This window comes from Bufo gargarizans, chromosome 3, assembly GCF_014858855.1.
Source record: "Bufo gargarizans isolate SCDJY-AF-19 chromosome 3, ASM1485885v1, whole genome shotgun sequence".
Lineage (NCBI taxonomy): Eukaryota > Metazoa > Chordata > Amphibia > Anura > Bufonidae > Bufo > Bufo gargarizans.
The window spans coordinates 424,803,497-424,817,337 of NC_058082.1; the positions used below are offsets into that span (position 1 = coordinate 424,803,497).

At 44.4% G+C, this 13,841-nt stretch overlaps 1 protein-coding gene across 1 annotated transcript in view; it reads right to left on the reverse strand.

Moving 5' to 3' along the window:
• Positions 1 to 458: 458 nt before the first annotated feature.
• The window catches only part of CTSE (cathepsin E), a 55,528-nt gene continuing 42,145 nt past the window's right edge, over positions 459 to 13,841 (reverse strand). Inside the window, exon 9 of the mRNA XM_044288448.1 lies at positions 459 to 638. Within this exon, the coding sequence (XP_044144383.1) occupies positions 459 to 638 (180 nt within the window). The remainder of the gene's footprint in view (positions 639 to 13,841) is intronic.

Below are 13,841 nucleotides of genomic sequence, written 5' to 3' on the forward strand. Positions count from 1 at the left end.
GATGAAGATTGGGGGTCTGATCTGAGGTCTGATGAAGATTGGGGGTCTGATCTGAGGTCTGATGAAGAGTGGGGTATCTGATCTGTGGTCTCCTAAAGATTGTTGGTCTGATCTGAGGTCTGATGAAGATGGGTGGTGTGATCTGAGGTCTGATAGAGATTGGCAGTCTGATCAGAGGTATGATGAAGACTGGGGGTCTGATTTAGGGTCTGATGAACATTGGGCATCTGATCTGAAGTCTGTTGAAGATTGGGGGTCTAATCTGAGGTCTGCTGAAAAATATTTATTTTCTTATTTCCCTCCTCTAAAACCCTAGGTGCATCTTATGGTGCAGGAAATACTATATTTCCATCTGAACATGAATTTTATTATCACCTTCACATGTGAATATGGTAATAAAATCCACCATAATGCCTTTAACTGAGCTAAAGTTATGGTAAAAACAACTCCATACAACTTTAAGCCCCATTTGTAGCAGATGAATATGGAACGACTGGAGCAAGTCCCACCCTGTTGTACCCTCGATCAAACACAGAATAAAACTGGCCAATAAAGACATCTCCCAGAATCCACAGAGGTCCTGCAGGTGGAGGAATATCCTGTCCTTGGAAGCCACTGCTGCAGTAGTCTTCTCCTTCCTAGAGAACAAGGAAAGATTGTATATCAATTACTGCAGGCAAGTTTCCATTCATGCACCCTATAGATATACAGTACATACAAATGAAAACCTTAACAAGCAAACAGGTGCTGCTATGCGAGTTCCTGTTACAACATCCAACAACATTTTAGTACGTATATCTTATGCCCTTACATTTTATGTTTTGCTGATATGGACATTTACAGCATCTTCATACATCAGAGTTGTGAGGATCTGATCTGTGGACCCTTAATAATCCCAAGAATAAGTGTGCCCACTCCCAGTCCCCACTTTATGAATGAAGCAGGCGGCGCGGGTGCGTGACGTAGTGAGTTACGCTGCCAGTGAAGATTAATGGATTGTATTGAGGATTATTATAGTTAAACAATGCCTACAGTTATAGGTAGGATTACTACAGTGTGCGAGGCCCGATGCAATAGAATACAGTGACTGCACCGGGCCCCGCTGCCATTACAAAACTAGATGCTGGCCCCCACCCCCTGTATTGGGGGTCATTCACACTACACAGGGACACTGTTATGGGGGAGATCTATGGATGACACATAGCATAAGATGCTATATGTGTCATCCACAGATCCCCCATAACAGTGCCATCTACAAATGCCCCCATAACAGTGCCATCCACAGATGCCCCCATAACAGTGTCAGCCACAGATGCCCCCATAACAGTGTCAGCCACAGATGCCCCCATAACTGTGTCAGCCACAGATGCCCCCATAACTGTGTCAGCCACAGATGCCCCCATAACAGTGTCAGCCACAGATCCCCCATAACAGTGTCAGCCACAGATCCCCCATAACAGTGTCAGCCACAGATCCACCATAACAGTGTCATCCACAGACCGCTATTAGTTCAAAACCCACCAAAAGCACACCTTTTGGTTCAAAATATTTTTTTTCCTATTTTCCTCCTCAAAAACTTAGGTGTGTCTTATGGGCCGGTGCATCTTATAGGGCGAAAAATACAGTATTTTTAATGTCAGGCTGGGCCATGCTTTTGGAGTGGGCCCCATGTGCCTCACATTAATAGTAAGTGACCGTACCTTCTCAAATGGGCAACATGGGGTTTATGTGAGTTATAGAATACAGGCCACTTAGGCTCAGTTCACATCAGCGTTTAGCCTTTCCATTCTCCTGTTCCGTTATAGGAGCAGGGGAACGGAAAGGACGGATTTGTCACATAACTGAGCTGAACGGAGCCTACGGACCCCATAGACTATAATGGGGTCTGTTAGGTTTCCGCTCAGAAGATGAGACAAAAGTCCTGCATGTACTACTTTCGTCTCTGCTCCAAAATCATCTTCTGAGCGTAAACCAAACGGACCCCATTATAGTCTATCTGGTCTGCAGGCTCCGTTATGTGCCGAATCTGTCCTTTCTGTTCTCCTGCTCCTCTAACGGAGCAGGAGAACGGAAAGGCTGAACACTGATGTGACCTCAGCCCTAGGCTACTTTCACACTCGCGTTTGGTGCGGATCCATCATGGATCTGCACAGACGGATCCATTCAGATAATACAACGCCTACATCCGTTCAGAACGGATCCGTTTGTATTATCTTTAACATTGCCAAGACTGATCCGTCTTAAACACCATTAAAAGTCAATGGAGGACGGATCTATTTTCTATTGCGCCAGATTGTGTCATAGAAAATTGATTCGTTTGGCTCAGTTTAGTCAGACGGACACCAGAACGCTGCAAGCAGCATTTTGGTGTCCGCGTCCAAAGCGGAATGGAGGCGGAACGGAGGCCAAACTGATGCATTGTGAGCAGATCCTTTTCCATTCAGAATGCATTAGGGCAAAACTGATCCGTTTTGGACCGAGTGTGAGAGCCAAAACGCCAGTGTGAAAGTAGCCTTATTATTAATGTGAGGCACATGGAATGATGGAAGTCAAAATTCAGAAGACTGTGCTAATAACATTAATAGCAAGTGACTGTTCATGTACCTCATGCTTTAACCCCATATTGCCCGTTATTAACAATACGGGTAAGTACATGATTAAGTGGTTAAAAAAAATCTTACATACGGTATATTAGGGTCCCCAAATTCCTATCATACTACTGAATAATTTCAGCCAATCAATTACTATATTGAGTGAAAATATTAAGTAATATGATAGGAATTTGGGGACCGTAATATATGCAAGATTTTTTAGCCACTTAATCATGCACGGTATATTTTTTTTAGGTGAATCATGCTAATTTTCTTGTACTTTTTCCATTTTTTTTTTTCATTTGTGATTTTCATTTTTATTTATATGTTTTTGTATTAATAAATTCATTTATCTTACATACAAACCAGAAGGAGGAGTGCCTATCTTACCTTTTACCATTTTACACATTTTACGTACTGGGAATGGGTGACCCAGTAGATAGTGAACCCCCTACTATCCATTTTGTCTCTGTGTGAGCCCCTAACTAAGTGCAATTAATATTCTCTTAATTGTTTACAGCACAAAATACTACCTACATTAATTATTACTGAGAGCATCAGATCTTTGTGTACCTGGCTGGTGGCCAAGAGGAAAGAGGAGGGCTTGGGTGGCCCTCTGGGCATCAGCCTCCCGGGAAATCTTCCTGTAGGGACCATATTCATTCTACATTCTGTGACATGCAGTTTGTCAGACAATTATATCACAAATAAGCTTTATATGCTTGACATAACAATTTGCATGCCACCAATCATGGCACTTTCATTTATAAGAAGCACAATATGAAAAGGACTGGCTGCTATGGGCTGCTGGGCAACAGAGTTTTTTCAGTTTAGGTCTATATATCGGTTACATAGGGTGGGAATATTTCCTGGCATATACAGTCAGGTCCATAAATATTGGGACATCAACACAATTCTAACATTTTTGGCTCTCTACACCAGCACAATAAATTTGAAATGAAACAAACAAGATGTGCTTTAACTGCAGAGTAGACTGTCAGCTTTAATTTGAGGGTATTTACATCCAAATCAAGTGAACGGTGTAGGAATTATAACAGTTTGCATATGTGCCTCCCACTTGTTAAGGGACCAAAAGTAATAAGACAGAATAATAGTCAGAAATCAAACTTTCACTTTTTAATACTTGGTTGCAAATCCTTTGCAGTCAATTGCAGCCTGAAGTCTGGAACTCATAGACATCACCAGACACTGGGTTTCATCCCTGGTGATGCTCTGCCAGGCCTCTACTGCAACTGTCTTCAGTTCCTGCTTGCTCTTGGGGCATTTTCCCTTCAGTTTTGTCTTCAGCAAGTGAAATGCATGCTCAATCGGATTCAGGTCAGGTGATTGACTTGGCCATTGCATAATAGTCCACTTCTTTCCCTTAAACTATTTTGTTGCTTTTGCAGTATGCTTTGGGTCATTGTCCATCTGCACTGTGAAGCGCCGTCCAATGAGTTCTGAAGCATTTGGCTGAATATGAGCAGATAATATTGCCCGAAACACTTCAGAATTCATCCTGCTGCTTTTGTCAGCAGTCACATCATCAATAAATACAAGAGAACCAGTTCCATTGGCAGCCATACATGCCCACGCCATGACACTACCACCACCATGCTTCACTGATGAGGTGGTATGCTTAGGATCATGAGCAGTTCCTTTCCTTCTCCATACTCTTCTCTTCCCATCACTCTGGTACAAGTTGATCTTGGTCTCATCTGTCCATAGGATGTTGTTCCAGAACTGTGAAGGCTTTTTTTAGATGTCGTTTGGCAAACTCTAATCTGGCCTTCCTGTTTTTAAGGCTCACCAATGGTTTACATCTTGTGGTGAACCCTCTGTATTCACTCTGGAGAAGTCTTCTCTTGATTGTTGACTTTGACACACATACACCTACCTCCTGGAGAGTGTTCTTGATCTGGCCAACTGTTGTGAAGGGTGTTTTCTTCACTAGCAAAATAATTCTCCTGTCATCCACCACAGTTGTTTTCTGTGGTCTTCCGGGTCTTTTGGTGTTGCTGAGCTCATCGGTGCGTTCCTTCTTTTTAAGAATGTTCCAAACAGTTGTTTTGGCCATGCCTAATGTTTTTGCTATCTCTCTGATGGGTTTCTTTTGTTTTTTCAGCCTAATGATGGCTTGCTTCACTGATAGTGACAGCTCTTTGGATCTCATCTTGAGAGTTGACAGCAACAGATTCCAAATGCAAATAGCACACTGGAAATTAACTCTGGACCTTTTATCTGCTCATTGTAATTGGGATAATGAGGGAATAACACACACCTGGCCATGGAACAGCTGAGAAGCCAATTGTCCCAGTACTTTTAGTCCCTTAACAAGTGGGAGGCACATATGCAAACTGTTGTAATTCCTAACCCGTTCACCTGATTTGGATGTAAATATCCTCAAATTAAAGCTGACAGTCTGCAGTTAAAGCACATCTTGTTCAAATCATTTCAAGTACATTGTGGTCGTGTATAGAGCCAAAAATGTTCGAATTGTGTCGATGTCCCAATATTTATGGACCTGACTGTACCTTCATCGTATACCTCAAAATAGCATATAGTGGGCTGCTGGGCACAATTTAAAAAACGTAGCCAGAGTTTTTTTTTTTTTTGCGAGGCTCAATGTACACGAAAAGCACCATCTACTGCACTTTCCTATGCAGTACAAGAACATATATGCAGACGTGTACCAGCATGCAAGGTGCTGAAAGGACACTCTGTGTCCTCTCTCAGGTAAATGGGGGTTGATAGGTACATCCAGGGTATACTATGACAGCTTTCCTGATGCATAGGCCGAATGTGTTTACTCAAACGCAGTGTGAAAATAGCGTAAGTCATAATCATACCAAACTATTACTATTTTAGCCATCCACACACACTGACATATTGTATTCCAACAATGTCTACCAAGCTGTACATACCACCTAGTGTTTTGTTGTGGTCAGCATATCTACCATTAGATTTAAGCTGGGGCTACATGGTGATCCCGGCTACGACTCCTGTTGTGCAACCAAAGATAACGGCACAAATGGCAAGTTGGCGTAATCGCAAACCCAGAATCGCGAAATAAAACATCAGCGCTATACTGATACTGGGGTCATGGCAACTTGCGAGTCACACTCCGACATCATTTTAATCTCAATACACAGCAATCTTTGCTTGCCTGAAAAGGTACTTTTACATGGACCAATGATCTGACAGTTTATTAGAAATTAAGCAGACGCTCCCGATCAGATCATCAGCGGAGATGAGGGCTGCACCTACATGCAGCAGTCAGCTCTGCTGTATGGGGGACAAGCCGTACTCTTGGGATGACCACTGGCTTCACCCCATAAAGCTGGACATCACAGACCACGCCCACGGGCCACTAAACCACACTCCTGTTGCCGGCAAAAGGAAAAAAAAAATGGAACACGGGAAGGTGATCTGGGGGTAGGCCGGGGTGCCTCTCTCACTCAGTCAGCCACAGAGAGCCATGTCCGCCGGTTCTAGTGACTGGGGGTTAGAGAAGCCTCAGTCAGTCAGTTTATAGCTGCAGCTCACACTCAGCTAGTGCAATGCTGCTGTCTGAGCGTGAGCTACCGAGAAAGGAGGACATCCTTTTGTCCGTCCAGGCCCTGCATCGGACGGAGGGCAGAGAGCCAGTAAAACCGGACTGTCCGGCCTAAAACCAGACGTCTGGCCACTCTAGGTTGGATACAGACAACGATTGCTTGTCCCCATAGAAAATCATTGTTCCAGCGCAGCAGATCGCTGTTTATACACCACAATATGCTGCACAGGGATTATGATTTTTAGTGCCACCCGAACAATACTATCACCTGATGAACGACATCTTCTACACTGGCAGATTATCGGGAATAAGCGTTTATAAAAATACTCTTTAGCGATAATCTGCCAGGTCATTGGTACATGTTAAAGGACCCTAAAAGTCAGAGCTAAGAAACATAGTAAATGTTCCCTTATCTGTTATGTTATGAAGCTAAAAAAAAAGCCATTTCCTCAAATATCTATACTGAGATTTGTCTCCATCTAGCAACAGTCTTAGGTAATGCAGTGGTAAAGGTAAAAATCACCATATTTAGTGAAATTCTTGCTGAACTGAATATTCCAAAATCTACAGTTATCCCCAATTTTAATAGGGTCCTATGAGGACAAAGAGAGTCAGATTACGGGGGCACAGCGACTCCTTTGTGCCATCATATAGGCTCTGCCATGTCATCATTCTGCCACTAGAGCTATCACTGTAGAACTAGATACAGTGGTTCCTCATGTTCAGGGTTGCAACCTGAATTTTTCATTAAAATCACTGACAGCCAACATTTTTTATGAACAAATTGTGAAACTACATTGAATAAAAAGGCAATGCAGATCTAAAGCTAAATATACTGAATTAAATATTAGCAGTCTTTAGTGTGAGCCACAAAATGAAGATAATAACAATCACAATGCTCTGCTCGAGTCTCCAAAAAATCAGACACAACAGTTTTTTTTCACAGATGCTGGAAAAAAGTGCCATATTTTTACAGACTGTCCAGGAATGTCTGGATTGTTGGCAAATCAGCTTAAAAAGGTTTTCCAAGATTTTACAACTGATGACCTGTCCTCAGGATAGGTCATCAGTATCTGATCAGTAGGGTCTGACACCCAAGACTCCAACCGATCAGCTGTTTGAAAAGGCACCAGTGCTTATGTGAGCATTGCGGCCTCCTCCTTACTTACCAGGCACAGCTCCGTACATTGTATAGCAGCTATGCATGATATCGCAGCTCAGCCCAATTCACTTCAATGGGGCTGAGCTGCGACTAAGCCATGTGACCAATGAATGTGTCGTCACTCAGCCTAGGGAAAGCAGCGAGAAGGCCATGGTGCTACTGCAAGAGCCTCGAACAGCTGACACCTGTATTAACATCTCAGAAAACCCCTTTATGTTCGTTATACATTGAAAATATTGTAACTTGAGATTGTAACGCTTATAAAACTAGTGATTTGTTCTGAAACCCCTAAAATGTCATCCTAAAATAAGAAAGAGGAGAAGTTTAGATAAATAAGCAGAAGACTAATATAAATAAGGGGAGACATTACATAGAAAAATCTGAAATATCTGTTATAGCTGCAAATTATACTCTGTGTTGAGTATAAGAACTTCTTCAGGGTCTAGTACAGAACATACAGTGTACCAGAAAATAACATGGAGTCATCCTCATCTGTTGTCCAAAACAGAAGTTCATCCTGGCAGGTAGAGAGCATATACAATGCCATATGCTACAGCAGTGGGTGTGGAACCACTGTGTCAATTAACAGATTTGACTCTAGGCTATTCCTAAGGGCGTTATCTTGGCTGTTGCCTGGTTTTCACCATTTAACCATTACACAGCAATCGCTGCAGGGGAACAACCAGGCTTCTACCTCCTGGAGTAGTCTCTGTGTGGTTGACAGCTGACCCACGGGGATCAGAGATATTGGTGTGGAACACAGAGTGGCCAGGTAAAACTGTAGTCATGGATGGACAGAGGTCAGGGCAAGTAGAGTACAAACAATCTGATAAACAGTCTGAGCAGGCAGCGAAGGGTCAATATGGAAGTCAGGCACAGGTCAGGTGAGGCAGCAGAGGATCAATATCCAGGAAACAGGTAGAAGTCGGTATATCCCATCATTGTAGGAACTACCAGACTAGGCAACCTATTGTTCATGCACCCTCCAATAGGGGAAGGTGTCTTAAAGGGGTATTTTGTTTATAACAAGTTATCCACTATCCACAGGACAGGGGATATCTATCACATCTTGGGGACCTACTGCTGGGACTCCCACCGATCACAAGAACGGGGGTTCCATACTCCATGGAGCCCACCTGAAATGGACAGAGCGGCTGGTCGAAAAAGTGCGCTCCATTCATTACAATTTGAGTGCAAGAGATAGTTGAGTACAAGGCTCAGCTATCTCTGGCACTCTCATAGGAATGAACAGAGGATAGCTTGTTATAACCAGAATACTCCTTCAAGTACCCAGGAGTAGCCAGCCATAAATATAAAATTGGAGGGCCCCTTTGATATTTCCCAACACTGCCATGTCAAGTACAATGCAACTCTGTTTTAGTACAATCTTCTCCAAACTTTTTTACTGTAGCTTAGAAACCAGCTAAAGAACCCACTGAGGAAGCAACATGGCTTTGATAGTGACAACACTTCACTTTACCACTGGGGCTTCTCACAGCCCATCATGATTATGTGTTGTGCATGTTCAGGAACATTGCTGTGGTGGTTTGTCATCAATGTTCCTTGGGCCCACCAGAGGAAGTCAGTAGGGCCCAAATGCTATATCATCAATAAGTAATAGTTTTAAACCAAATATATAGACCATAATGGCAAGTTATTAACTCCAAATAGGATTTTTTTCTCCTGGAATTTTAGGCCCACTGTGGCTTTATCGATTGAGCCTTCCGGAGTATCCTCTGGTACTCTGGTGGGCCAGTCCAACCCTGTCTATCATTGAACACTGTAGTAAGCAGATGTGATGTCTGTATAGATAACACATTGTCATATATCAGAGCTTTCTGCTGTAATGAGCCATGTCCTACGTGCCCATCACCAGTCTAGAATAGATGTTTATCCCCTAAAAGTAGACAATGAAGCTTCCTACTGAATAACAGCAAACAGAGATCTCAGAAAACATAAGAAAGTTATATCAAAAGTATATTGGAAAAGATAATACCTCAACCTTATTTTGTCATTGGAAAGTTTTGGACCTCTGCTGTGCCAACGATACCATCAACACATACAAGTAAATGAGAGGAAGGAGATATCTCTATGACCCTAGGTTGTTGTGCAAAGCCTTTATACCACACTGTAGGAAGAACTCTACTGTTAATTGTGTTTTTACAGTTGGTGTTGGTTACTTCAATAGTGATTATCTGGAGATCTGAGGAGGGAAGTAGCAAGGAATGTTTTGTATAAAGTAAGAACTAAAAAGTTGGCAAATGGGAAGAAGTAGACTAAGTTTGGTCAGGAATGTTCTTCCTCATTTCTTTTATGTTGGACCTTGCCATTCAGTGAGGCAAGGTGTACTGTTGGGGATAAGTGTAGATGCAGTGTACATGTCATAGCAAAAGATAATGTACTTACCTAACCATTACCTAACAAGACCATTGGCTAACAACCAAATCTTTTACTTGTGCAATTTTATCAGCATGTTGATAAAATCCAGAGCTAAGTTTACCTGGCTATCAGTGAATATTTGTTGTAGTAGTCAAGGATTGCAATGTCTCTATAGAGTCATTTTATATGGACAACTTATATGCCCTTAAACGAATGCTAGTCAACCATATCATGACCATGTCAATCAACGTTTGTTTTGTTGGCAGCACATACCTGTATAAACCATTTTTATGCCTGAATAAAAGATGCACAACAAATAAGAGTTTTGTAATTTTTTGGCTCATCAGCAGACATGTTTACATGGGGCAATGATCAGAAATGATCATATGAAGATCCAATTGGCCAATCATCGACTGTGAAGTAGGACATAACAGCTACACAGCTCTTCATAAAAACATATACAGTGCAGTATACTTTTTATTACCATTGTGGCAGTTGGCCATTGAATACAGTGGAAAACTGGAGGAAAACTTTAAAGGGACACTGACAGGCCAAATCAGCATATTTAGTTATACAGGTCCTTCTAAAAAAATTAGCATATTGTGATAAAGTTCATTATTTTCTGTAATGTACTGATAAACATTAGACTTTCATATATTTTAGATTCATTACACACCAACTGAAGTAGTTCAAGCCTTTTATTGTTTTAATATTGATGATTTTGGCATACAGCTCATGAAAACCCCAAATTCCCTTACGTCCTACCAGCAGCACAGATGGGGTTAACTGCCCCCCGTGGACTGGTAGGACCGGCGGAATGTTTAATGAGCCCAAAGAATAAACCAATAAAAGAACTCCAGCTCCCTTAAAGGGAGGGGTTCATCCCCCAGCCCACCGTGTTTTTTTCTGTCCTTTGGACAGGTGGACTGGCGAGTTTTACTCTCTCCTTGTTGAGAATTGGGGACGTTTTTATGACTCTTAGAGCCATGAGTGTCCCCCTTTTTTTCCAGTTGTTAGTGCGCTTATATTTGCGCCTCATTTTCTGCAAGTGGATTAGTCTACTTGCCTCGGTCTCCCCCTGTGAGTCGGCAGCGCTCCGCTGCATGGCTGGTATGGGCGCCGCCATGACCGGAAGTGACGCGGGCCTAGCCGCGGCGTCACTTCCGGTCCCTCGGCCGGCCGTTCGGTCCTGACTGCAGAAATTCAGGATAAAGAGTACCGGCCGGTGTTTTTCTTTCTCTAGGGGGGATGGAGGTGTGGTGGGGATCACCACTTATTCATTAACCTTCTCTTTTAGGGAAGGCTACAGCTGATGAATGGCAGTATCGTTAGGGGGAGGATTATTTTAACAAAGACCACTCCCCTGGGCGGAGCTACTCTATTTAAGCTCCCTGCTTCCATTCAGTCGGTCTCTGGCTGCACTGCTCTTACAAGCAAGCTCCAGAGTCTCCTGCATTTCTGTGATATTTCTCTATCCAGACGGGATTTTTTTGCCTTTCAGAGCTTATTACTGACTCCTCTGGTTCGTGCTCCTAAAAATCATGGAGGGTTTTTCCCTTATTTCTTTTAGGATGTTTTGATGTTTTAATTGTTTTCCCTTTCTATTTTCAGCTATGGCCTCTCCCCAAGAGCCCAATCAGCTACGGAAAACAGCTACCAAGAGGAAACACCTGGCTTGCTATGACTGCAATACGCCTCTTGATGAGAGCTGCCCTTTCTCCAGGTGTGACAGTTGTCGTTCCACCACTGCTACTGAGCCTTCGATGCAGGACATGTACCAGTGGGCCAAAACTTATGTTGACGATTCCATTCAAGGGGTCGTACGTCTCCTTAATGAGAGGCTACCTGTTCCCTCCCAAGCTCCTATGGAGGTGAGCGGGGGCCCCGATAGGCCTTTACCCCTTTCTGTGGGGTCATCTTCTTCTGAGGAAGAAGAATCGACTTCTGGCTTTTTTCCACCGGAAAAGACTCAGAAGCTTCTGAGGTCCATCAGGTCGGGGGACCATGATGTTGACGTAGGGGAGTCTTCCGATCCCGCCTACCGGACCCAGCGGGTCTTTAGGGCAGATGAGACCCTTCTCTCTGTGATGCGCACAGAGTGGAAAAAGCCGGAAAAAGGCCCAGTCCTTACCAGGAAATTTAAACAAATGTTCCCAATGGCTAAACCCTTAGTGGAATCGTGGGGTTCCATTCCTAAGGTGGACATGGCAATTGCCAAGTTGTCCAGGTGCACTCTGGTTCCTGCAGACGATGGGTCTAGCCTGCAGGACCCTCTAGATAGAAGGACAGAGTGCACCCTTAGACGAGGTTACTCGGCTGCCGCCGCTTCCGCCTCGACTTCCATTGCTGCCACAGAGGTCTCGTCCTTCCTCAGAGCCAGGTTGAATCAGATCCAGACGGATGTCGACCAGAGTGTCTCTCGCGATGATATCCTCGCTGCCTTCAAGTCCGTCAATTTGGCCATGGACTTCCTATGTGACACAGCCCAACTTCAGTTAAAGTTGGCAGCCAAAACAATGGCTTTAGTATCTGCCGCTAGGAGACCTCTGTGGCTGAAACCTTGGAACGCAGATAATGCGTCCAAGTATAACCTCTGTGGGCTCCCCTTTGAACCTGGCCGTCTATTCGGATCTGAATTAGACACCATTATGGAGGGTCTTTCAGATAAAAAGGGGAAGAGTCTCCCCCAACAATCCTTTCGAGGCAGGGGTAGACAAGCCCGCGGGGGCCGGCCAGGACAGCAGGTTGGACGCAGAGATTGGGGGGGGCCGCCTAGAAAATTTTCTAGGCGCTCCCGTAAACCCGCCAGGGAGGCAAAACAAACCTCCTGACTATGGGCCTCTCTGAGGCTCTTGGATAAGCCCTGCTATCCCTGTCGTTACACTTCTGGTTTTTCCCGTACCCCTTCTCCACCTCCCTCTAAGGGGGCGTCTTTTATCCAGACTCTTATGGGCCCAAGAAATCCCGCATCCTTGGGTCCAAAATATCGTTGCCATAGGCAATCTAATAGACCTTGTTTTTCTCCCCCCAGGAAGACTCATTGCTACTCGCAGTTTTTTGCCGGCCAGGCAAAGAATCTTGGAGGTCTATGTTCAAGACTACCTTCCAAGGGAACCCTGGAGGAGGTACCGGCAGGGGAGAAGGGTCTAGGGATTTATTCTCCAGTATACCTGGTTCCCAAGAAGACGGGAGATCTTCGGACGATCATAGATTGAATACTTCTCAATCCCTTTTTAAGGAGGACCAGATTCCACACGGAAACTATAAGGTCGGTCAGCCACCTCCTCAGCTCTGGGGAGGTGATGGCCATTCTGGACCTCAAGGCTGGGAAATTTTTCAGGATCACAGTCCAGATACTAGGAGTAGGCAGACATCTCCAGTTTGCCGCCCCTCCCTTCGGAATCTCGTCTGCCCCCCTGACCTTCACCAAGGTCATAGTATCGGTAGTGGCAGCATTGAGATTCCAAGATCTGACCATTTGTCCCTTATTTGGACATCTGGCCTCTACTTTCCCATCTTCTTCATGTCGCATTTTTTCTTCTGCTCCACCTAGGTTGGATTGTCAACTGGCTGAAGTCGAACGTGAGCCCTTCGACTTCTATCCGTCATCTAGGATTCTTAGTCGACTCTCTGGAGATGTCCCTCCAGTTGACACCAGAAAGAAGAATGCGGATACAGGACCTAGCAAGGTTCCCTTATGTACCACAACGAGTCTCCATATGGACCCTCATGAAGATGGTGGGGCTCGTGTCAGCGACTGTGGATGCAGTCCCTTGAGCTTTATAGCACCTCCGGCCCCCTTAGTCGGAGGTCTTAAACAAACGGAACGGCAGCCCCCTGGGGCTAGATTCCCTGTGCCCCCTATTCAACCAGTCCCAACTTTCCCCCACAGGGTGGTTTTATCTACCACAGGGGAAGTCTATGACCCAACCAGCTTGGCTCATATTGACCATGGACGCGTCCCTAGTAGGCTGGGACGCTCATATAGACGGGTCCCCAGTTCGGGGATCCTGGTCTCCTCAGGAGTGGCATCTTTTTTCAAATCTCCACGAGATGTGTGCTATCCGGCTAGCCCTCCTTCACTTCGTCCCTCAGATTCGGGGCAAAGCAGTGAAAGTCCCGTCAGACAACAGGACTGTCGTGCTTTATATAG